This window comes from Filicampus tigris, chromosome 6, assembly GCF_054856515.1.
Source record: "Filicampus tigris isolate MCC_2025a chromosome 6, RoL_Ftig_1.0, whole genome shotgun sequence".
Taxonomy (NCBI): domain Eukaryota; kingdom Metazoa; phylum Chordata; class Actinopteri; order Syngnathiformes; family Syngnathidae; genus Filicampus; species Filicampus tigris.
This window is the reverse complement of record NC_141222.1, coordinates 16,510,674-16,536,323: the sequence shown is the minus strand read 5'-3', so window position 1 is coordinate 16,536,323 and position 25,650 is coordinate 16,510,674. Positions and strand designations below refer to the sequence as shown.

Genomic DNA, 25,650 nt, shown 5'->3' with positions numbered 1-25,650 from the left:
TGGAATTTCAGCCTCTCAACAGTACATATTCTCAGATTTCTGTAGTCCTGCATGAAAACATTTTTTTCTGTGTATTGAATAAAAACTATAAACACATTACATTTGCAAACATCAGCTTCTACTTTGGAAATTAATGATCAATATTTTTGCCAGTTAAGTACCCAACCTGAATTATAAGTAGTTTGTCAGTGAATTTCCTGCATTATTAATTTGAGAGAATTACTGTTTTTGATTGTAGGGATAAAAATGTAAACTTTTTTGGATATGAGATTATTCGATTAATAGACAAAATAATCGACAGATTAATCGCTTATCAAAGAAAAAGGCGGTGAATGTAAAGCAAAATTCTTTTTTTGGGGGCGGGGGGTCAAATTTTAGGAATATGTAGATAAAAAGATCACCTGGCATCTGAACCAGAAGAGTATAGAACTTACGGCTACTTGCTGCTAATGTATTGTTGTTGTTGTTGTTGTTTGAATAAAATATTCTGTGTTAAGGCGGCACGACGGCTGGCTGGTTAGCACGTCCGCGTCACATTACCGAGGTATAGGATTTCATTCCGGTTTCCGGCCTTCCTGTGTGGAGTTTGCATGTTCTCCCCGTGCCTGCATGGATTTTCTCCGGGTACTCCGGATTCCTCCCACATTCCCAAAACCTGCTTTCTAGGTTAACCTTTTCATGCACAGTGGTCACTACAGTGGACAGCTATTTCAAAGTTGCTTTCACCTATATCAATTAATCCAAATAAAAAAAATATTTTAACCCTTTCATGCTTTAATTAGGATTTGATGTAATTATTTAAAATATAAATATATTTTTTAGCTCACTAAATATAGGCGAAAGCAACATTTAAATAGCTGTCCACTGTAGTGACCACTGTGAATGAAAGGGTTAATTGAACACTCTAAATCAGGGGTGCGCAAACTCGAGCCTCAAGGGCCGGTGTCCTACATGTTTTCCATCTATCCCAGCTGCAACGCACCTGTTTCAGAAGATCATGATCGTTATCAAGCTTCTTCAGAGCTTGCTGATGAGCTGATCATTTAAATCAGGTGTGTTGCAACAAGGAGAGCTGGAAAACGGGCAGGAAAGCGGCCCTTGGGGACCGGAGCTGGACACCCCTGCTCTAAATTGTCCTTATGTGTGACTGTGAGTGCTAATTGTTGTTCGTCTTTGTGTCCCCCTGCGATTGCCTGGCAAGCAGTCCAGGGGATCGAACGATTCAGATAATGGATGGATGGATGCATTCTGTGTTCATAGCATGTGCTTTCCCGTTGACAAAAAATAAACCTCTTGAAAATCGGTTGAGAACTTAGCACGTCATGATTTATCTTCAATGTATGTGCATTACCAATGATAACTTGCCCCCACCGATGTGGCCGTCACGTAGGCGCGTAGCCGGAACAGCGAGCGGTGTCGAGGAGGCATCGCGAGAGGACGTCACAAATGACCCCGATCTTGTTCTCTACAACTCTCGCGCGATTTTCTCCTTTCCCCCTCTTTCACTCCCTGTAGCCAACATGGCAGTCGGCAAGAATAAGAGACTGACCAAAGGCGGTAAAAAGGGTGCCAAAAAGAAGATGTAAGTACGAAATTTACACAACAGAACATCAAAGAACCTGCACACTTAAGGTCGCGACCGAAAACGTTCTAAAACAAGAGCGGATGAGCGCGATATTTGGCGGATAACTCCGGCTTCGGCTACTGTCATCGACGCGGGCCTATGTTGGTCGAGTTTCAGTTTGAGCCTTTCTTTTGCCGTGGCCGTGGATGCATTTGATTTAATTGTTGCTTAGTGGCGTAACTAACTTGTTTATTAACTGCCTTGCGTTCAGTAGAAGTTGGTTTAATCGTCCAGTAGGGTTTGTTAAATGATTGCGTTGCCTGAAGCTAAAGCATGTTAGCACGGAGTTAGTCGGCGTCACGTCTACGAGTTGAACGTCTAATTCCTCGAATAATACAGTGCTTGTTCTGTACATGTGCCTGTCTTAAAGATCTGAAGCCGAACCGATATGTTCCTGAACTAATTTGAAATGTAGAATGTGAGGCTAACATTTGGAGTGAATCGAACCGATGGAATGTGGGAAGCTGGTAAATGTCTTGTTTTGGCAATTAGACGAACATTTAGGAATATCATAAACGGTCCCAAATGTCATGACTGATGGATTGGTTTGTATCGGTAGATCAATGTGGAAATGGGTAAATGAGTGCCGTTTGGGAGTTTTGAACGTGTAACATGGAAAAGATTGTTTTAATAATAAGAAATGGTGTGCAGGAAAATGTGACACAATTACTTGTTAAAAAGGTCACATAAACGAGGGAAGGGGTTGGAAGTGGTTAGTTAATTTTGTTGATAAAGAAACACGCCAAATAGCTCACACTGTGTAACACCTTAAGATGTGTTGCAAAATAATTTGTAGGTGGCTACAAAGAAAGCAATATTTAAGAGGAAAGGAAATATAGCTTTGTAAAGGGACTTCCAACAGTTTCAAATATTGACCGATTGCAGTTTAGAAATAAGTGCAATGTTGACCTCATAACAGTTGTGATGATTTCAGCTTGTATGGCTGGAGTTGGCCCAAAATTAGATGGTTTGTCATCTCAAAATTTTAAATGCAAGAAAAACCCAGAAACTGTATATGTGTCATTTCTTCCAGTGTGGACCCTTTCTCCAAAAAGGACTGGTATGATGTCAAGGCGCCGGCCATGTTCGTCATCCGCAATCTTGGCAAGACCTTGGTCACCAGGACTCAGGGAACCAGTAAGTCTGTTTTTTTTAATGTTGTTGCTCTATTGCCAAATATTACATGCTTCCTTTCAGTGGGCTGGGTTTAAGTATTGCATTTTCATAAATTCGCCTGATGTGTCAAAAGCGCAATTTTGGTATAATCAGTTCATAACACACATTCCCATGTTTTGGGGAGATTTCAAGGATTTCCTGACTTTTCCCACCAGGGACTATTCACTTGTTGACACTCAAATAGCTTCAAGCCTTTTTTTACTGGTTCTGCCATGTCATTTACACCCTCCCAGGAATTGCCTCAGACGGTCTAAAGGGTCGCGTGTTTGAGGTGAGCCTCGCTGATCTGCAAAACGATGAGGTGGCCTTCCGCAAGTTCAAGCTGATCACGGAGGACGTGCAGGGCAAGAACTGCCTCACCAACTTTCACGGCATGGACCTGACCCGTGACAAGATGTGCTCCATGGTCAAGAAGTGGCAGGTAACGTCATTTGTGCATTTTTTTTTACACTCAATGGCAAAATTCACAACAGGTTAAAAAAAAAATCAAAGATTTACACTTTTATGCCTTTATGTGACTCTTCCAGTCTCTATTGCAACCTGATGGCACTCTGACAGTAAGTTCAGTGGTCACTCCCCCTGCTTGCTGTCTTAAGTAGGTTGCAATAAAGATGTTGAAGGAGTTGCAGAAAGGCAGAGAAGTACAAATTGGCACAAACACCACAACAGGGCATCCACCATCGCGAGGCACTCAACATGCTGACTGGCTAATTGTTAGCCCGTAAGCTGCCAACATGAGCTCACAACAGCCAAAGCGGCACTCTTTTTCCAGACTCTCACGTTACTCACCAGGCCCAACATTTTAAAGCACACAGTCGTAGTTTATCCTGGAAGTTAAAGACATCAATAGCTGCACACGTGCTGCATACGTTTTGACGCTGGAAAAAAGAACCCAAGTTTTATCCGATTATTTTATGGGGTAATGTGTAGAAAAATCGATTGGAAAATCAAAATATTGATCGTTGCAGCCCCGTAATAGTCCCTAAAGCTGAGGCTGTTCCCGGTGTTCCCTCAGACCATGATCGAGGCCCATGTGGACGTGAAGACCACAGATGGATACCTGCTGCGTCTCTTCTGCGTGGGCTTCACCAAGAAGCGCACCAACCAGATCCGCAAGACCTCATACGCCCAGCACCAGCAGGTGCGCCAGATTCGCAAGAAGATGGTGGAGATCATGACCCGCGAGGTGCAGACCAACGACCTGAAGGAGGTCGTTAACAAGCTGTGAGTGGCGCGGGTGGAGTTGAGGTCTTGCCGTTGTTGTCTTTCCTAAGTAAACTGACGTTTTTGTGTTTTGTTTTTTGCAGGATCCCTGACAGCGTTGGCAAGGACATAGAGAAGGCCTGCCAGTCCATTTACCCCCTGCACGACGTCTACGTCCGCAAGGTCAAAATGCTGAAGAAGCCCAAGTTTGAACGTAAGACGGAATTTATCAAACTGATTGCTCGTCAATCACAGGCACAGGTGATGCCAAAGGTTTGATGGCCCTTCATAGGACTGGGCTCTAAATCAGTATCAATATTTATTGACCTATTACGGCCCAGCTAAGTAAATTTGTTCTATCATAAAGTTGACTCGCTACTTTTCATGAGTGGCCGGGCTTCAACAACCAGTTTTAGTGCAACAGCGCAAGAAGAAATTGTTGATATTAGAGGAAAGATCACAGCACCAGTTTGTCAATATTGTGAATGGTTGAAAAGTTTTGCAAATGCTAGTTTGATATTTCTATAAAATATAGAAGAATGACAGAACTTACAGTTTGTTTGGTTGCAGCTGTTCTGACAAGGTCAAGTTTATTCTGGTTTCTGTCTTAACAAAATAATTTGAAAGTTTCAAATTTTTTTTAAATTCTGTTGGGCATGTCATTTGTTTTTACTGCACGATGTGAACAGATCTTATTGCAATTGTTGAGAAAATACTAAGCACATTGTTTAAAAAGATGTTTATTTAGTCTTTATATTGACCAGTTTTTTTCATGGTTGCATAGGCCTCTTATTAAAGGTTAAATATTCATTATCCGTGCCGCTTATCCTCACTAGGGTCTTAGATTTTCAAATGAAAATTCAGCCTTTCTTCGCCGGGGGGGGTTACATTAGTCCATTTTATGTTCCCGCCTTATATCTCCTTAATGTGTTTTTTTTTAATGCCCGTATTCCTCCCGCAGTGGGAAAGCTGATGGAGCTCCATGGCGAGGGCAGTTCCAGTGGTGCTGCCAAAGCATCCGGAGACGACACTGGAGCCAAGGTGGAGAGGGCCGACGGTTACGAGCCCCCCATCCAGGAGACCGTCTAAAAATAAACACCGTGACAGATTTAATAAAAAAAAATGTAAATGACCAACCTTGGAATTTTCTTTTTGTGTTATTGCTGTTGAATGGAAAGCACAACAGTCCAAATGAGTGTCAGGATCCTTTTTAAAAGGTCAAATGAAGGCCTTAATTATACCTACAACATGATACCTAATCTGCAAACATTTCAATTTTTGCCCAAAAACGGCCTGAGGCAATTTTTCATAATTGGTAATTGCTACTGACACTAAAAAAATTATAGTTAAGTATTTCATTTCATTTAATCATTTGTCATCGGTCTGCAATTGTCTTCTCCAAAACCTGTAAACGGGCAGATAGACTAATTTTTAAGCCCCAAAATCAGAAGACATGGTTTCAAACAAGGGGAGCCATTCTCTACAAGGTATTGAATTTCTTTGATTACAAAAATTGTAAGACAAAGGCAATGCATTTTTTTGTTTCTCCAAAATAGTTTTTATTTTAACCTGAAAACATTTGTCCATAGTTTAACAACTTATTTTTCATAATTCCAAAATTTTAATGACTGGTGAAATGAGGGGGGGGTGATTTTATTTTTAGTTTGAAATGTTTTCTTTTTTCCATCCATTGGAAGCATTTTTTTAAAATGGGGTAATTATTTTTTTCCTGAAAACTTGTTTTACATCAAATTGAAACGTAAGTATAAGAGTGCATGAACCACCTGGAACACTGGCGTTGTACGATATGGTTAGGAATAGGTTACAATGCTAGGATAAACCACCAGATAGTGCCAGTGTACCATTTTTTTTTTTTTTTAACAGAATTAGTACAATACAATTTTATCTATATAGCGCAATCAAAGAACATAAGTACCATACAATTCTAAATGTAATGCAGCAGAAAATAGTCACTGGTGTCAAATACTGCATTGCACAACACGTAGTTGAGGTTTGAGTCGGTACATTAGAGCACTTGAACATAATTTTTAGGCACTAAGCCCCGTTTGCCCCTCAGGCCACCCAGGAACCATTCGTCGTCCATGGACTCCAGGTTGGTGATGACGTCCCCGACCTGCAAAGGAACCAATTGTACCATGTCAGGTGGATTCTAATGCTTAAATACACATTTTAAAAATGTACTTTTAAAAAAGACGACCTGCAAAGAGAGCTCTTCATCGCAGTCTGAAGTGAAGTCATACATGGCCCTTCCCTTCACTCCACCACTTTCCAACTCGTTAGTTGACAACTTTGGACCTGCTCATAATCCAAAATTTTGGTAAAAATAGTCAGTTGCGATGGATTAAAAAAAAACTTTTAAAATCATGAAATCCACATAAGTACTTCACAATTCATTCTAACACTTCTAACAATTGCAATCATATTTTAGGTAGCAGGCCTAAGAACATATTGTTTTGGCCCCTTGTTGTAAGAGGTATGGTTTCAAATAATGTCAGAATTTGAGGTGAGGGCGCAGTGTCCCACAAGATGGTGAAGATTTTGTTGATCCTCGGAAAACATCAAGCACATTTTTTTCTTCATTTTTTCGTCGAAAAATAAATATTACCCGACCAGTATGGATTTTTTTTATGCCGATTCCGATATTTTACAGAAAAAGTTAGATTGTTGACGATTTGCAAAGAACTAATATTGGCCACTTAATCGGCCCTAATCAGTATTTTACAGAATTTGAAGATAATTCAAATTATAATGTCATTGTTCCCTGCCCAGAGACATTTTTTCCTAAAATTCTTTGCTTAAAAATAAAAGGTCGAAATATTTGGTTTAAGGTAGTACTGTGCAGATAGAAAAGTGAATTTTTATTTTGGTGAAAAAAATACATCACAGTAATATTCGGAGAAAAAAAAATGAAAAACTTCACACTAAATATATTTTACAGTTAAGAATTTTTTTTTAAACCTTTCTCAATTCAAAATCATAGCCATATCTCTCTCGCTAACACAAAAAAATGTTTAATGTTTTCTGGAAAAAAATAATATTGCTTCAAGCCAAGTGATTCCATATTTGACAAAAAAAAATACCTGAAACAAAGAAAAGTTTTTTTGTGCAAATAAATATAGTTAAAAAATGTACATCCAAATTTTGTTTTTGTATTGAGCCAAAGCACAACTTTGTTCACACACTTTTATTTAACTTAATTTATTTTTTTCATTTTAGCGGAAACAGACAAAATATTGTTTTATTTACTGACATGTTTTAATCTTTCACCTAAACAAGAGTCATTAATCATTCACTAACTGTTGAATAAGTGGAAACCCAAACAAGAATTGTGGTGTGTGTCATACCTGTGCGACTCTCCACGAAAGTCTGAGGAAAGATTCCTTCTTTGCCGTTGAGTCTTCCGCAGCTCCACTCGTCATCGATGTGTCTGATGACAAGAATGCAGTCGCCCCGCTTGAAGGACAGCTCATCCGCTGACTTGGCATCAAAGTCATGTCGAGCCAGCGCCCACTCCACTGAGGACTGTGGGGGCAACACGACAAACTGTTTTTACACCTGTCCGTAACAATTGGGCCACCACGATAAGTTGAAAACTTCTTCAAAAGGTTCCCGCGGTGGAAAAGGGGCAAATGCTTCTCTGTACAGTGGTGCCTTCCCCGATTCCCCCTACTGAAATGAATGGAATGGATGAATGCCATTTATCCACTCCAGCCTCCCACCCCTAAAAAAATAAACACATTTTTGTATTTGTTTTTATTTAATTACGAGAAATACTAATATCCTATATTGTAATTAATAAAAAGGCAATAATAACATAATGTAAAGAAATACACTTATAATACCAGTCATGCAGACATAAACGAAGAAGAATATACTTTTTCTGCTACTATTCAGTAAGTTATGCAATAATCATCATTTTCATAGAGGATAAAAAATATATGCCAGTGAATATTGTATTATTTGTGTACACATGTTTTCCACCATTTGTGTTAAAAAAAAAATCAATGCTAACTATGTGTAAGCAATAAGCTCATTTTACCTTCATTCAAGACAACATAGATTGGTTAATTTAAATACAATATTCATTGTGTAATTTTCTTTTATTAATGTTTTGTTTGACAGTAAACGTTAACTGGCAGTGGCATTAAGCAGCTTGAAGTCTCGTTTTGATGAATTGTTCACTGTTCGCCAAACTGCTGCCTATTGTGAAGTGAGTGGAATTGTGTGTACTGCTAACATAATATGCTTGTACCTCAAGTTTGCGTTTGTAAATCTATGCAAAAAAATCTATAAAAAAAAAAAAAAAAATCAGCCGATTGACAGGGTCACTCATATACCACAAGGCACCACTGTAAAAATAAATGTAGCCTACCTCAGCCGGTTTGACTGCCTCTGGCTGATGACTGGCCGTGCCTGTAGAAAAAGTGACACAGAATTCAAAGTCACATACCAGGGAAGCTCTGAATAATATGCATAGAAGAAAGGACAACATTTGATGCAACTATTCCTCAGCAGCTCACACAGTCAGCAACATTGATCTATCTATCTATTTGTCACTGATATTTAAGTTTTCTTGATATGATTTATCTGGAAGTATCTACGGCCCGAATTCACGATGCAAAACAGCAAAAAAATCTCCTTTTGGATTTTGGCTGGCCAGCAAATTAAAGCAAGACTTGGAAGTCGTCTATGATTTAAAATGCTTTTCACGTTTTTATTTTTATTTATTTATTTATTTATTTATTTTTTCTCTCAGTCTATGTACTGTATGTATTCATTTTTGTTAAGTTGTAGGACATGAATTGTTGAGGTCCAAGGGATTGGTTAGGCAATGGAGCATTATGTATATTTTATATGTGTGTATTGTGCTCATCTTAGTCACTGTGGATATCACCATGTATAAAAACACCATGTGTGTGTAGAAATAAAAAAAAAAATCCAAGCCAAGATTTAACACGTTTTTTTTCTATATTTAATTTAAAACAGTTTAAATGTGGATACATGGTATGCGTGGTTTAACAAGATATCAAACCAAACTTTAGAATACCTGCTAGTGTTCTCTTTTTTTCCCCCGCATTTAAGCCAAAACAACAAGAAAAATTATTCACAAAATTTTAATCGTACCGCGACTAGTGACTAAGTGTGCAAAATCACAGCCACTGCAAGTAACTATAATATCTTGTGATATCTCGAAGTGAGTGTATGCGATTACTGTATATACCGGTACATCATTGTTTTTCTTTTAAAAAAAAAAGCATGATAAAAACATTTATAAAAAATCACATACGATTAAGATGGAAACATTTCACAGAGAAAGCACTTTTTCTATCCACAAATGTGCACTGGCAACTTGGTTCTGTATTGAACATAAACTCCAAATTGTAAAGAAAGGTAGAAACAGCGGCACATAGGTGCATTACATCTTACCTGGTAATGCAACCCTGTTGGGATTAGTTCGACCCTGCTGCCAAGTGGAAGGTGACGGCAGATCTTCGATGACTTCCACAAAATTAAGAGGGAAAATTCCAGAAGCGGCGCCCAACTGCCCGCGGGCCCACTCGTCGCCCATGTAGGCCTGCAGCCGGATCACGTCCCCCTCCACGAACGACAACTCCTCACTGCTCTTGCCCTCGAAATCAAATTGGGCCACACATCTGGGACCCCTTCAAAAATATAAATAAATAGCTACATTTTAACCCTTGTGCCCTCCTTAGATTTACTACCACTTGGGTACCTTTGTGGCAAAAATGTACGGTGGATATAAAAAATCTACACTCCCTGTTCATCAAAAAATGAGACCAAGAGAAATCATTTCAAAACTTTCTCCACCAACCTACACAACTCCATTGAAAAAAAAAGCATTTTAGAAAGAGGATGTAAAAAACACAACTAAGATAACGTGGCTACACAAGTGTGCACACATCTGATAATTGGCGATGTGGCTGTACTCAAAATTAACCAGATGCACTGAAACACATGTTAAATGTGAGCCCGCACACACCTGCCACCACTTAAAATGCCTCTGATTAACCCCAAATGAAGTTTTGATGTTCTAGTAGGCTTTCCTTTCCCATCACAAAAACTGTCAATTAAACAGTGGCGTGTAGACTTTTATTACCCACTGTGCTAAAAACAAACCTAAAAATGTGTTTTTATGCAGTTGTGAAAAAAAAATATTGACGTACTGTGCAGCATGGTGATTTAACAGCTGTGTTTTGTGCATGTACGTTTTTAGCCATGAAAGTGCTCAGAGGGTGCAAAATGCATCGACAGAGTATAAAACACACGCTAGAAGTAAAAGTACTGGAATGGAAAAAAAATAGGGGAGGGCACAAGAATAAGACAATCCTTTAAAAAAAAGAAAACTTACGTGACTTTCGCAGAAAGTGGCTTTGGTTTCTTCTCGGGAGCAAGTTTTGGTGGTGCATCCAACTAATTGGAGTAAGACCACAATGATAATGAATTTGTATGACACAATTTATTAGGACTATCACTTACTTACCAGTACTTTGACAAAGTTAACTGGGAAGTAACCAGTGGATCCTTTACAAGTCCCTCTGTACCATTCACTGTCCACACGCTCCACCATGTTGATGATGTCACCGGCCTTCAAGCCCAGCTCTCCTGGACCCTCTGTCATAAAAAAAAAAAAAAAAAAACTTTTGACATTACAAATCCATATAGCTTTATTTAATCACACTTTTGATAAAGAACGGGTCACCTTATGTCAGTGTTATTTATGGGCAAGCAGTTAAAGCCAAATTTCTAGAAAACATAAATACACCTGCATTGCCTTGCCTTTAAAATTTAAATGTATAACGCCCTCCCCAAAGGACAACAATTTTTCTTTATGTTCGGCTAAAGAGAAAAAAAAAACTGGAAACATTTAACAGACAAGGTATAATATATTTTTTCTCTCCAAAGTTATTTAAAAAAATAAATTATTAAATTATTATTATTAAAACTTGCTAAAAGGATAATAATACCATAAAAATAAAATAAAGAAACATTCACTATGTAATTTCTTTTCAGCTCTTTGGCTAGGTGTATTTTACACTAGCACCTATGCTAACGGATGCCACTCTAACCGCGTCGAGCTTTTAGATACAAAAACCTTTATCCATACTCAAAATATCAATTGTCCAAGGCATCAAAGAAAGAAATCGCCGCTGTCATGTGAAAAACACTTATCGCCACTTTTTTCATTTTCTTATTTTTACATGAATCATGTTTCTGCGTTACAGACATCGCATTAAAGTGTAAATTTCAAAAGTTTCCAAAATTGGAGATAAGTGTTTTTCACAGGACAGCGACGAAATGCTACTAGGCTAAAAAAATGTCACCTGGAGTGAAGTCATGCAAAGCTTGAACGTTTAGTCCATTTTCTTGCTTGGGAGTAGGACCTGCACCCTGCACAAACAACCACAGTATCTTTTTTAACACATGCAAGAACTTAGCCAGCGTGAAAAGGAGCTTGAGAACTTCTGGAACGCATAGACATCACCAGGCCTCTACTGCAACCATCTTCAGTTCCTGATTCTTCTTGGGGCATTTTCCATTCAGTTTTGTCTTCAGCAAGCTAAATACATGCTCAATCGTATTCAGGTCAGGTGATTGGCTTGGCCATTGCTTAACATTCCAATTCAGAAAAACTCCTTCAGGTCATTGTCCTTCAGCACTTTGAAGTCCCGTTTAATGAGTTCTGAAGCATTTGGCTAAGTATGAGCAGATAATATTGCCTGAAACGCTTCAGAATCAATCCTCGTTTTGTCAGGAATCAGATCCACTGGTAGCCTACCAGATATTCTATAAAAAGCCCATCTCACCTGGAATGACAGTTCTCCGGTGTGGCTCCTGTTAGAGTCCGGGGCGGCGGATCTGCGTGGAAGCTTGGGGAAGGACACACAGACAAAAAAAACAACTTTGTCATTGTAAATTAAACACTGTTAGAGCAATAGATACATGCTTATGTGGGTCTCCTCACGGAGTATTTGTCATAGAGACGATGGCCCGGGATGGGTCTTGGAGGCAGGAGGAACCCTTTGGGGGCCTTGGTGGCCTGCACGCTGGGTGGCGGCGGTCGTCCCGGACCGGGTTTTGCTGGAGGTGGATGTGGCGGGATCGTTTTTTTAATGCTTTGCTGTCTGAAGTGTGATGAAAAGGCATTACAATTGTGAAATATATATATATTTTTTTTTTTTAAAAAGTGAGATTTCTTCTACTCACCGATTTGGCAGCGATGGAACCCTCTTGTCGCTTAATAATCCCTGCAGAGAAACACAAGCATTTATGCTCTGCTTAGCTTTCGTGTTGTTTCTGCTTGAAAACAGCGGATCCTCACCCAGCCTAGCTACTGAGTCATTGGTAGAAACCCGTCAAAGACTATTATAGCAACATTTTGATGACATTCCAGTGTAAACTGTAATGTTACTGATCGAAGAAGGTAGGGTTATTCTGCTCAATTATCATGATTGAAATCACGAGTCATCGCAAACATCCTATTAAATCCATACCTGTGTTGGAATGCTGGGTAAAGACTTTTGCTTGGGAACAGCTGCCGTGTTTAGGGAGCCGACAGGTTTCCGAGCGGGAAGTGGAGGAGGATTGCCCTGAAGACTATCTGTGTCTGAGGGTGATACCAGCTGTTATGTTCTATAGTGCTTTGTTACTAGTCATGTGAAAATGAAGCTTCTAATGTGCTTCATGAACCAGTTGTTGTATTTTTTACTCCTCTAGACGTCACTGTTGGTTTAAATAAAGTAGTTTAGGAAATGGCAAGTCTGTACTTTCAGCCAATGTTGAAAAAAGAGTGCCATCTAGGGGAGTCAAAAAATACAACAACTGGATCATGAAGCAAAGTTGAAGCTTCATTTTCCCATCACTATTGTTAGCATGCTTCGTATTTCAGCTAAGCGGGGCTCACCGATTTGGCTTGGGACTCTGATAGTGGTGGGCCTTCTTGTTACAACTGGTCTCGCCTTGACAGGAACAGGATCTGAGGTCACATACCAATAAATAAACAGTTGTTTTAATAGCACGACGGCTATGTGTAGTAAGCATTTTAGTCCAGTTTTAATAGCATTCTCCCTGTTCGTTGTACTAACAACATTATTTTCAAGCATTTTGTTTGAGGTTTTGGTTGGTAACGCTGGTTGCAAGGCTATTTGCGAAATGGTCTAAATTAGCTATTTTCACAACTCAAATTAAGGGCATGAACCCTTCCAAGTACAGCCACTTACTTATATGCCTTTCCGGACCCTTTCAATCCCTCCATATGTCTGTTACAATCTACTGATAACAAACTCGAAGCTCAGTAGCCACTTTCATCTGAGATCATCCAATTTGAAGCCTTATAATACTTCTGAACTTTTGATCTGTCTGTTGTCTTGGTCTCACAATGTCAAAATGTGAATAGCAGGATGAAGATGACTGTTTCAATACCAATTTTAATTGAACCAGTAAATGTAGTGGTCCATTTGTGAATCAAACACCTGTGGTGAATTTTGCAGTTCAGTTCCTTCCTTGGGTTGTGCAAGTGGGGGAAAAACACTGAAATGTTGAACAAGACAAGTTTGCAAAGTATGATATTAATTTCGCTTATAAAATGCTACAGTGCATTTTACGTTCATCCTGAAATGTCACCCAAAAGTCAAATATCCCTAACGTTTAACCTACCAAACTAAATTCACCAAATTTCAAACTTTATCAACTTCCACTACACTTCAAAACCAAAATTCGACTTACTTGCCGGAGTGTCAGCGTATTCATCATCTCTGAGAGTGGTGGTGGAGTTGTGGTTATTGATGTTGAGGTTGGGCTTCAGTGGTTCCTTGGGTGGCTTCACTGGCGGTCTCGGTGGCAAAGGCGGCTCCTCGTCATGGATGCTGTAGTCCCTGGTTAACACCGCCGGGCGTGAGCGGTGCCGAGGTCCGCCCTTTGAGAGCAGGGTCTCCAATTCTTCTCGCACAGGCTTTCCGTCGGGTTTCTGGGGTGGCTGGGGTTTGAAAACCGAAGTCTGATCCTGGCTTGATACATTTTGACTGTCCTGAACAAATAGAGTTTTGGCAGCTAGTGGAGGTTTAACTGACACCGGTGGCTTCACGGGTTTTCTGGGAAGAGGCTGTGGTCTGATCGGTTCGGAGGCACTCCCTTGCTCAGGATCGATCTGGCTCTCGAAGGCCTGGATTCTGGCCTGGATGTTTCGCTGACTGTTCATCTCGCCATGAACTTGTTCCTCCTGATTTGCTTGGTCTCTGTTCGGACTGAAGACCTCCAGCAGCTCCTTCAGATACTCATTCGAGGAAATGTCTGCAGCATCTGCGGGGAGCTCATCTTCTTCAAGTTTGACCAATGTCTGAACGTTATCTTCTTTCTGTTTTCTGGATTTTATGCGAGGAAGCGGGACTGGTCTGGTTTGTAAGGCAGGAGCAGAAAAAGTTGTCTTCGTAGGGGCTAGGTCAGGTTGCTCAGCTGTCTCCCATTGGACGCTGACCGATCTGTTGCACTGATCTCCTGACTCCCGTCTTGCCTGTGACTTGTGCAGACCACTCTCAGAAGAATGTTCATTCCTGGGCAAGATTGATCTTGGAGGTTTTTGCGGCTTTTTACCTGAAGAAGAATCACAATCAGAAGGGAACGAGATTAAAAAAATGTTCAACGTCCAGTGGTTTTACCGGCTGATTTTTCCCTGATGGGGTCAGTCTGTGTGGAGCAGTTAGTGGTGGTACAGGAAGAAGAATGTCGGGGGGGAGCAGTGGGCCGAACAATGTGCTCTTCTTGGGTCTTTTCTTCAATCACCTGGTCATAGGACGGTGGAGGCTGAGTCGTGGAAAACAGAGACTTTAGCAAGGTAATTTCTAAATGTCGTTTCATTTTGAATACCACAGAAAAAGTCGCTCAACTTGGAATCAAACTGCAATTTTACTTGACAAGAATAGTTAAACACGCTTGGGTTAGGTTATGCAGATCCTTAAAGTCGTAATAAATATATGTATTTCCTTAATTTAGTATGTTAGACTTTAATCTAGTTTTTAAAATGACACATAATCCTCAGAGGTGCCATTTAAGACTTTAAAGAAGGCACAAAAATTCTTTAACCTTTCTATTTGACATCATATAGGAAGCACTACCAGTCCACAAACGCATGATCAAGTATTATCTAATTAGTTACTTTTTGTACTTGAGTGAAATGTCATCAATGTAGTTTGGTTACAGTGGATCCTCTAAAGCTGAGCGGTTCTTCGTCGTACAATTCGGAATGCAACCAAAATTTTCCATGTTCCTTTTTTTATAAAGAACCAAGCTCGACCAAACCTGGATGCCTTCAGACCAGCTGGATTGAGTAGCGGATGGAAAGACCACGGGCTTTGCTGAGAACCAGTTGTTGTCATCCAGAGGTTCCGCGCAGATGACAGTAATCTCTGGTCGCCTGCAAACACAACACACCATTCAGAATGCCATAATCCACAAAGTATAATTTAAAATTAGCATAAAAAGGACTTTAAAGACTTTTTGAATACCTTGGTTCTCTTGTGATGTCACTCAAAGAGTTTGCCCTTGCTGAGAAACATAAGAAAAAGTTATCAATCTGTAACATTTATCATGCATACACTTGCATCACATATTATGTCTAAGTTTGCGCAAACTTACTTCGTTTAACAGCGGGCTGTATGGAAGACAAAGGCCTTGTGCTGAGGGTGAACAAATAAATATAATCAATTAAAGTAATTCAACCTAAATAATCACATCCAAAAAGACAAAGGACATTGCAGCTTGATAAAAGATGCAGGCGTTAAAAAATAGAAGATACGCTAAAATATTACAAGCGCAGAGTTAAAATACTCTTTAAAAACATATAAGTGGCTAAATTTCTGCCACTCACCATTGGCCCATCTATTTGGTCTTTTCCTCTCTTCCGGTGCTGAGCCTTTTTTTCTTTTCTTTTAAACCTTTTGGAGTCACCTTACTTCAAGATTATGTTCAGGATTATGCAGATAACCCCTTTTCTTTGGGGGAATTGTGCATAGCTCTGATTAACGTAACGCACATCAATTTAACATCGGCCATTACCAAAAGGGAATTAAAATTTTTTTTTTACCACTGCACTACCCCTTACATTTTCTGCAATCTTTTGAGATGTTGTGCTGCTAATGATACTACTGGATGTACCAGCAAGTGTAGTCAGAAAGTAGCACAAACAAACCCCAAAGACAATGAAAAAGCATAAAATACCTTTCATTACGGAGGTTTATTTATGACAAGGATAGGCCTCACATCATTACAAATTACCTGCAATGCAAAAGATCTGCTTTGCTTCTGTCAAGATGATCTGTGAAAGTGAACAGAGAGTTTTCATTTTTTATTAATTGTGTATTGCCGGGAAAGACACCCATTTCTATTTGAATTGATTAAAAAATACTGGGTCTGCAAAGAGACACCGACAACACTACTGTGAAGTCATGTGACAAGCTTGCTTCTACAATGAATCATGAGCCATTAAACTAAACGTGAAAGGCTGGATCTCAGCAAGTAAAGGTGCTTCAAAACCTATTTTTCTGAATGCTCAAAGTACAAACCCTGGCCCAAAATAGCAGCTTCAGACAAAATGGCTGCCTTCCTGTTGAATTTTGTGTATGAGTCCTTGAGATTTTTTTTGTCTGTCCTGTTATGATTCACATTTCCACCCATTTTCGTGTGTTTTGTGAAAATGGTAATGGGCACTACATCCATCCACCCAGTCAGCAGCAGCAGCAGCCAATCATATTGCAACGGGGATTGTCCTGCCTCGAACTCCAGTGGAATCCCAAATGACCAAGGTAGGCACACCAATGTGACAAAAAAATATTTTTAATTTGATTTAATTCTGTCATTATGTATGTTTTTATAAATTACAATATTAAGGACTGCTATTTGTCCTCATTAAAATGCAAAATACTACAGTTTTTGTTTTGTTTTGGAAGTCCACCATCAACTGTTTTGGAAATCTACTCAGACTCGTTCAACTATAACATTACATTTGCTGGTTTGCCTTGGACAACATCTCTGGTAACATTGAACTTCCTTCACAGAGTGTATCTTGTGTTTTTTTTTTTTTTTTTAATGATTACACCTCAATTGATGGTGTATGGTATTTCTTCTAAAGTTCAATATTCACAAATGTAAATTTGCAAAGTGGGCGGTTATGAAAGAATTCCATGTACTTTCAACTTTCTATATCCGGTGCTAGAAATGAGAAAGCTCTGAAAACTTTAAAATTGCACATCCATCCATTTGAACGTTTCTTCATTTTTATCTAAGACCGCTGGCATTTTTTATTTTTATTTATTTACTTAATTCATTTCATTGTCCCTGTGTGTTGTTTATGTATATTGTTGACAGATTGTTAGCTAAAGAATTTTTTCTAAACCACGAAGTCTGCCACCTTGTTTTCAGGTCATTGGAATTAAAAATTAACACACTGATTCAAAAAGGACCTAATTACCATCTACAAAATTGATAGAAAATGGATAGAAAAAGTATAAATGTCAAAATCAAAGCTCTCGTGTGGCATAAAGCAGATGCAACCATTTTGGTTCAAGGAAAATACTGTTAAAATCAACATAAAAATCACCTGTCACATCTGTTTCTCGCTTCTACTGACCTTCCTCAACGACTCTAGTGTCCTTTCGCTTTTATCCTGACAAAGCTTTTAAAGTGCTGCCACTTCCTTGTTTACATACAGAAGAAAGAACTCCTTTTAGACCCACGGGTGCGCCACACCTTGCATCTTAAAGTGGGCTTACCTGCTGAGGAGCTATATGGAGTATGACAAGTCCACCATTAACAGCATGTTACCATTTATATCCTCTCCGATGGATGACCTAGTAAGTGGGTTTATGCCAATGCGTGTGTGTATGTGTGTGACAAAAAACACAGAAGTCAGACACCCACAATCACTACGCTGGACCAATCGCATTAGGTGGAATGCGGTCAGTCAGGAAGTGGAGCCCATGCAACACGACAATGCCCAAGTGGAAAAAGGTTTATCATCAAAAGATGAGGAAGTATAATATCTAATGGGGCTTTCAGAACAATAATATTTCACTAGTAATTCAATCAAGTACAAGTATATAAAAGTAAATATTCAAGAATAACACCATGCAAAAAAAAATTACTACATAAGAATTAAAACTTCAAAATTTGCCAGATATTTGGTGATATACATACATATAAATACATACATACATACATACATACATACATACATACATACATACATACATACATACATAAAATAATGGAAATTTTGCTAAAAATGTTCAAATGTGCATCCTCCAAATTTGTAATCCAAATAACACATCTTTAAAATTTGACAAAATTTAGACAAATTTACACCTGCAAAAAAATGTATTCCTGCAAATGTGATGCTCATTCAGGAGAAGATTGAATGTGAAATAAGAAAGTCTTGGAATTTGTTAAAGTGTAGGTAAAAGTGTTACCTAGCAAAAAATGATAAAATAATAAATAAAAAACAAATTTGCAAGATTCAAACATGTATAAAAACTAATAAAACTAATCTGACAAAATGACATAATTTCAAAACAACACAAGAACATTTCCATTCAGGTTAAAATTACGCCTGGCATGTGAATGAGTTAAAAGATGAGAAAGTTTCCTTGTAAAACAAATAAACAATAACATTCTTTGAATTTTTGAACAATAGTTCATCTACTGACCAAATTTGGCATATACTACACTTGAAAAAAGAAATCCTTGAAATTTCATGAAAATTCTGCAACAATAATTGACAAAACCAACACCCCACAAACAGGAAAATCCTTAAATTTTTACCTCATGCACGTGAGTTTTTTTAATGTGTACATCATTGATATGAGGTTTACTGAAATGTAAAAAGTATAATTAAATTCTGTCCCGCTGCAAAAAAATCCACACTTAACCAGATACTGTTTAGCTTTATTTGACCTCAAATCAAGCTGAACGACCATTTCTCATTTACAATGTTTCTGTGTCTTCCGAAAGACAAAAGGGAATCACAGAGTATGTATATATTGTAATGTGTTGTGATGTTATTGTGTGAGTGGACACTAGCGCACGTGGTCTGTGAAGCCGCTGAGGTCAGCGGAATACTTTTTTTCCCATCACAGCTGTGCCTGTGCCACTCCAACACATGCTGACATTCTATACATGCTTTGGACCACAACAGGCGCACAGCAGCTGCGCAAGAAACCATCTGCCTGCGTCCTTAAACTCACAATATTTATTCAGATAAATGTATGCACAGTTGTGCCTTGAGATGCGAATATATTTGTGCCATGACCACACTCGTAGCGAAAAACGCTTGTATCTCAAATCATCTTTCCCCATTGAAATGAATGGTAATGCCATTAATCTGTAATAGCATCTTTAAATGAGAAAATTAGCACAATACAATATTTAACATCATAACAATGTAGATTGCTAACATATTAAATAGAATGTAATGAATTAAAGAGTTTGTTCGTCATGATTTAATGCTGAAATCCAATTCATTGTGATGCTCCTTGGTGTGCCCTCTTTGACAACCAGGGGGCAGTACTGCGTACAGTCATGCAGACTCAGTGACTCAGTAACATACTGTAATATGGACAATTCCGAAATATCCGGGCATTTCTGGTAATACCCACAATGCAACGCGCCTTAGTCGATGAAAACAACCCATCGTATTGTATTGCTTTTGCCTGTGACTAGCATATCATCGCTATCCTGTGAAAAACACTTATGTCCATTTTTTTTTCATTTTTCTTGTTTTTCATGTTAATGTGATGTCTGTAACGCAGAAACACCATTCAAATAAAAATAAGAAAAATGAAAAAAAATGTACATAAGTGTTTTTCACAGGACACTGACGGTGTAAAGCTCACATAAAATCATGCCTAAAAGTTGTTGTGCGTTTGGATATCCCAACCATAACATGATGGAAACTAAATTATCATTCCTTATTAATGTGTGGACCATGAACGTCGGAGAAAGTGGGTAAAAGAAGTGACGAGAGTGGGACTAGACGGTTCGGAACGGAAGGTAACCAAGACCGCTGTACTTTGTGGTGAGCACTTCTTAAGTGGTAAGACTCGTTTTCGAGTGTGATAAAAATCACACTTTTGCCTCTGCAGGCAGATTTTTATAGTAGTCAAACGACATTTCATCACATTTTGAAATCAAAATAATCCTCACAATTCAAATGTTAACGACTCAAAGTTCAATGCTTTTCAATGAGCAGAGTTTTTTTCAACGACTTCACCGCCATCTTCAGTTGTGACGCCATTTTGACAAAAGCTCAGAATTGTCCATAAGTATTTTTGTAGAGGATAAAGATTGCCTGTGAGTTATATTGTTTTATTATTGATGTACATGTTGCACCATTTGTGTTCAAATATTTGTTGCTTCTAAAACCATTACTATTGATGCTAACTGCTAGCATGTCAATGTAGTTTTACATTATTTGTTAGCATTAAGATAAGTAGATTTTCCATATGGACAAAGCAATGATTTTTATTTTAAATACACAAAGTACAATTGGCTTTGTTTTATGTTTATTGTGACATTAAACTTAAAAGGGAGCGGCATCACACAGCTTGAAGCCTCTTTTTTGATTAGTTGTTCATTATCTGCAAAAAGTGCAAATTATCGTGAGTTGAGTTCACGGGCACCATACATTACTCATATCGTATGTTTAAGCTTGCAAGTCAAAGCAAAAAAAAATGGCCAAATTTCTTGTAACACGTATATAAAGGCATCATATTGTGTGGATGTGTTTGTGGGTGTGTGGGTGTGTGTGTATATGTGTGTGTATACTTTTACAGTTAATTTGAGTTCTAATTATTACTATACAGTTTGTAATTCCAACATACCTGTTGCTTGGTTGATGATATGGTGAATTTCAGTATGCTCCTCTTCTTCCCCACGCCTCACTTCAGCCATCATCAGTCAAAACAATGGAGAACGAGAAACAAGTCATAACAAGGCAATAATTTAGATAGTTAAGTATGTGTTCTCCTAAAAGTGTGTGCATGTGATTATGTGTCCTCGGCGGTCACAGTGGTCCTGCCGACTGCAGCACTTTGTGTGGGTGGGACACAGCACGGGAGTCAACATCGACCCCACCCCTCACTAAAATGAGGGGTGATCACTGGAGTAAAGCCATACTTTTGTTTTACTTTCATGTTTTAGAATACTATCAAATAGCTATTGTAACTGTAATACTACAACGTACCTTACCACACAAGTAGGATATGATATTACACCACATTATACCTTATCAGATATCATATAAGTTGATAACACACCACATCCTTTCATAGTAGAAATCATAATGTAATCTACCTGATCACAATATATCAAGACACTTTTATACACCAAATGGCCTTCAACTTCGGTAACACTGTCAAAGAGCTGCCCCATTTTACCTGGACAAGGATAATAACGTTTTTAGAGGGATTCAAATAATCACCATAATTGTAGTTGTACATGCAGTATACAGTAATACAATAAAAGTGGTTTGTGTACCACTAATTGTACTCGGGCTGCCTCTAGTGGATCAATGCCAAAATATACTTCAGTTGTGTTTAACTTTTTTTAATCGTTACGAATAAGACATGTTGTTAACATTTTATTTAGGTACCATTTATTCGGATTTGAAAAAAAAAATTCATTCTCAGATACAGTTTTTCAAAAAAAAAAGGAGTTTTTTTTTCTTATGACATTTTGACTTTTTCCTTGTACTTATTTTTCCATATATTATTACTTTATTGTGATATGTTTTTTAAAGTAAGATAGCGACTTTATTGTTGTTTGATTTCAATGTTTTTTTCACATCCAATTTGTTTTGACATATCTTCATTAGTTTTCTTAATTCATTTCTTTTTGTTGACAGTTCTTGTAGTGTTGCTTTGGTCAGGGATAAAAAAAAAACCCGGCATATTTCGATTTCCTGTAAAGTAAACCTCGGGGTGTTCTTTTTCCCATAATATCACAACTTTGTCATCGGTATTTTTTTCTTGTAATATTATGACTTTATTTGTGTATAATTTGAAGTTTTTCCACATCAAATTTTACTTTATTCCTGGAAAATCTGTTTGTTTTGTGTTACAATTTTAGGAGTACAGTACAGTATAACCGCTGTCTGGCTTTTGATAAATATTTCGGCTTTTTATTTTATTTTATTTTTTTCCAAAGTTTGAGAACCACTGTAGTTTAAACTCACCACAAAAGAAAAAGAAACGTAACTGTATTTTCTCACACAGTGACTTTGTCCAGCAGTGGGAGACAATTTACAACTACTGTACAGTATTACATTGCATCTCGTCGGAGAGCGCTTCACTTTCTGAGTCAAAATGATTCCATAATACACAGTGGCACATTTTGGAAACAACACCAAAACTAAAATAAATTAATTTATACGATTTATTGTGTTTTTAAAGGAAAAACTAGGAGACGCTTTGACGCGCCAGAACGTCAATCCTCCGAGTGGGCGGGACGACGCGGTTTGGCTCTCTCCTCTCTTCACCTTTGCAGTCAAATCGCCGCCTTCGCTCCAAGCCTTTTCATTTCCCCACCACGACAAGATCTCTTTCACCTCGGGATTTGAAGGACTTAAACTGTGTTGTGGACGTGGGGAGCACATGGTAAGAAAAAAGAACACAACTATGCCATAACGCTTGTGTTTATATACCTCTCTCTTTCTAAATGTTTACACTCCTTGCGACTTGTAGTTTGGCTTCACTGTTTTGCTAGTGTGGGCTTTTGCGCATGCGCGTCTGTGATTGACACGCGCGTGTGACTCGGTGTAACATTACAAACAACGACGACTAGTTTTATTATTTTACGAAGGTAACGCTCGGTGTCACATTTTTTCTACCATGAAGATAAATAGTAATTTTAGGGTACTTTGCAGGGACTTCTATGTGGGCAAAAATATTGGGACACTCCTTAAAATTCCCAGAAATACCCTCAAAATCTTACATTTTCCTTGCCACTTGGTGTTTTATTATTGTTATGTCTAACGCTCTCCCAGCGACATTGTATAAGTTCATCCACTTTTCTATTTAGAGTGATTTGAAGGCTCTTGAAGCTCAAATATCAGGTGTGATGCAGGTGTTGAGTTACCTGATAACGTCACCCTGAATGTCATTCCATTACACTCTGGACGATGCTGGTCATAAGCCGTGAGCGTTTATATTTTTCACACTACACCACTGAATCATTTCGTGTTCTGTCGTTATCATTCCCCTTTTACCATCACAAAAAAGCAAAAGCCTAATCAACAAGAATTCATTATTCAACAACACTTATTGGTAGGAATGTGCTGGTTATAATGGATGAGTATAATAATGAGCCATGTGATGCATTGTATTTAATTTCATTGGATGAGTAGCTGAGGTGAGGTCACACTAATGTCATTTCATGTCACAAGTCTAGGAGCGTCTTGTATAAATCACCATCCAAGTTATATCCAAAATGTTTCCCACAAGCACAAAGAAGGCATTGTTTCATTTGGTGCAGGCTGTAAAAATAATTTGTAGGGAGGAATTTGTAGGAGGGAAAAAGTAGATTTTGTAGTCTCTAAAATAAAGTCATATACATGCAGGGAATTTAAATATAGTGGTGCGTCTACTTACGAAATTAATTGGTTCTTGAAGAAATTTCTTAAGTAGAAAATTTTGTAAATAGGGACGCGTTTTCCAGGTAAATGCCCTAATCCGTTGCAAGCCCCCCAATATTCAGACATAAATGTTTTATAAAGCAAAAAAATGCATGAAAACATGTAACAAATACAAATCAATTAGATTATTGCACAATAAATGAGAGTTGTGCACAATGTAAAAAAACAAAGAATAGAGTAAGGAATAAAAATGATGGTCGTTTACCTTTTAATTGCTGTCCTCATCGCTTTTTGCCCTCTTTGGTTCATGTTCTCTTTCAGAAGTGTTTTTTGCCTGGCGTTTTGTAGAGAACTGATTTAATAACGTGGTGACTGTCGATACATTACGGTCATATTCTTTGGCAAGATCAACCAAACGCATCCCCCTTTCATACTTTTCTATTATCTCTTGCTTTGTTTGTATGGACAAAAAAATAAATTTTCTCCTTTTTTTTCTTTTCCTCGTTTCTAATTCACGTAAAACTATCGGAACACCTCATGCCCCGAGGGGCGAATGACGAGGACGCTGAATAGACTTATCTATCACATATCTATCTATCTACCTGTCTATCTGCACACATAGAGACATACGGTAGAGGTCTCTCTTAGCCAATGGGATGCCAGGAAGATGCTAGGCTAGCCAATGGCAGAGCAGCTATGAGTATGTTGCGTTCAGGAAACTCCGGAGCTGCGAGTCGCAGCCCATACTGCTAGTAGCAGCCCATACTGCGAGTGTCAGCCCATACTTTTACCTTTCGTATCCTGAAATGTCTTTCGTAACTAGAGGCAATATTTTCCTGTTGAGGCGTTTCGAAACTTGAAAATTTCGTATGAAGAGACGTTCGTAAGTAGAGGTACCACTGTAGTGCGTAAATAATAAAAAAGACAGAAACATAACTTTTTATATTTATATTTATAAACCATCTTAAATCCTAAATTTAAAACTTTTTTTTTAATTAAATACAAAACCAATAATTAATCAAAATGAAATGACTTGTAAAATGCAACAGTTCCAGAAAACAATAATTTAAATAAACAATAATTTACACAATGGTATAATTAAAAACTTGAACAACATTTGCAAAAAAAAAAAAAAAAAAATCACATTTAAAAACACAAGCTTTTTTTTTTTTTTTTTAAAGAAAACCTTAACAGCTCCAGAAAACAAACAAACAGACACAAAGTTTAAAAACACTTATTGGCACTATGACTGAAACAAACAAACAGTAGGGAAAACAAAAAAAGTATATTTCAAAGTAAATGTATCAATTGCCTAAGATTTGTAAAAATTTGCAGAAAAATAAAATGAAATTAAAATGATACAGTATTTACAATGATATTTTGAAGACCAATCTTTATATTTGCAAAGAAGCAACCAGTTCATACAAAAAAACAGTTCATACAAAAAACAGAATGCAGATTTGGTTCTTTTATGTAACCTTTTGAGTGCCTCTTTGTTTATAAAGGTTGCAAAACAAAGCGCAGAGTAATATTTGGATTACATTTGAAAAAATACAATAAACAACTTTGTTGAGCAGATGCCACCGCCCGGATCAACTGTGTCCCGAGTTTGGGATTAGCCCCTAAATCCCTCTCTTCCCACCCCCAATACCACCACCACAAACGACCGCCAATGCTTTTTGACTGCTTGCGTAATCTTATAATTGAACTTTTTTTAAACTTTTCATTTATTGTGCTAATTTTAACCTATCAATGTGAAATGTTTCAAAAAGGCATTGAAATGTACAGATATTGTCGTGTAAGAAAAACATTTAAATGTGTTACTATATAAACCAAAAGAGGCAGTTTGACAAGACTCTCTCTTTTTGTTTAAAGACTAGAGAATGTAACAGAAAAATCTGGTTGAACCACTTTTGTTGTCTTTAACACCAGCAATATTCTACATATTACATACAGGGCCCTGTATGATGGATTATGCCTACACAAAGGT

General features: G+C 38.0%; 3 protein-coding genes across 4 annotated transcripts in view; 2 read left to right on the top strand and 1 right to left on the bottom strand.

Annotated features, from left to right (window-relative positions):
- Positions 1 to 1,421: 1,421 nt before the first annotated feature.
- Positions 1,422 to 5,139, top strand: rps3a (ribosomal protein S3A). Its single transcript, XM_086032268.1, has 6 exons — positions 1,422 to 1,582; positions 2,658 to 2,761; positions 3,034 to 3,221; positions 3,816 to 4,024; positions 4,108 to 4,217; positions 4,965 to 5,139. The coding sequence occupies exons 1-6, from the start codon at positions 1,521 to 1,523 to the stop codon at positions 5,090 to 5,092; spliced, it is 801 nt and encodes a 266-aa protein (XP_085888394.1). The 5' UTR covers positions 1,422 to 1,520; the 3' UTR covers positions 5,093 to 5,139.
- Positions 4,649 to 21,098, bottom strand: sh3d19 (SH3 domain containing 19). The gene is made up of 20 exons (XM_086032265.1): positions 20,911 to 21,098; positions 16,313 to 16,352; positions 15,674 to 15,714; positions 15,544 to 15,583; positions 15,338 to 15,452; positions 14,698 to 14,842; positions 13,769 to 14,632; positions 12,948 to 13,019; positions 12,538 to 12,650; positions 12,251 to 12,291; positions 12,009 to 12,168; positions 11,851 to 11,913; positions 11,368 to 11,434; positions 10,527 to 10,657; positions 10,395 to 10,456; positions 9,452 to 9,687; positions 8,397 to 8,437; positions 7,369 to 7,546; positions 6,222 to 6,319; positions 4,649 to 6,137 (listed from the first exon to the last, which is right to left on the bottom strand). The coding sequence occupies exons 1-20, from the start codon at positions 20,981 to 20,983 to the stop codon at positions 6,030 to 6,032; spliced, it is 2,688 nt and encodes an 895-aa protein (XP_085888391.1). The 5' UTR covers positions 20,984 to 21,098; the 3' UTR covers positions 4,649 to 6,029.
- Positions 14,392 to 25,650, top strand: part of fhip1aa (FHF complex subunit HOOK interacting protein 1Aa) — a 32,289-nt gene continuing 21,030 nt past the window's right edge. The window contains exons 1-3 of one of the 2 annotated variants that reach the window (XM_086032264.1): positions 14,392 to 14,873; positions 15,320 to 16,839; positions 22,480 to 22,683. The gene's annotated coding sequence lies outside the window, so the exon portion shown is untranslated. Of the gene's footprint in view, positions 14,874 to 15,209; positions 16,840 to 22,479; positions 22,684 to 25,650 lie in introns of those variants that run through there. The other variant, XM_086032263.1, reaches the window with a different exon arrangement.

Excerpts from the sequence above, each read along its gene's own strand:
- rps3a (XM_086032268.1), top strand. The coding sequence starts at position 1,521 with ATGGCAGTCGGCAAGAATAAGAGACTGACCAAAGGCGGTAAAAAGGGT. Across the intron at positions 2,762-3,033 it reads CACCAGGACTCAGGGAACCA|GAATTGCCTCAGACGGTCTA; the intron begins GTAAGTCTGTTT and ends ACACCCTCCCAG. Across the intron at positions 4,025-4,107 it reads AAGGAGGTCGTTAACAAGCT|GATCCCTGACAGCGTTGGCA; the intron begins GTGAGTGGCGCG and ends TGTTTTTTGCAG.
- sh3d19 (XM_086032265.1), bottom strand. The coding sequence starts at position 20,983 with ATGATGGCTGAAGTGAGGCGTGGGGAAGAAGAGGAGCATACTGAAATT. Across the intron at positions 11,435-11,850 it reads CCGGAGAACTGTCATTCCAG|GGTGCAGGTCCTACTCCCAA; the intron begins GTGAGATGGGCT and ends TTGTTTGTGCAG. Across the intron at positions 9,688-10,394 it reads CCACTTTCTGCGAAAGTCAC|GGGTCCCAGATGTGTGGCCC; the intron begins GTAAGTTTTCTT and ends ATATTTTTGAAG.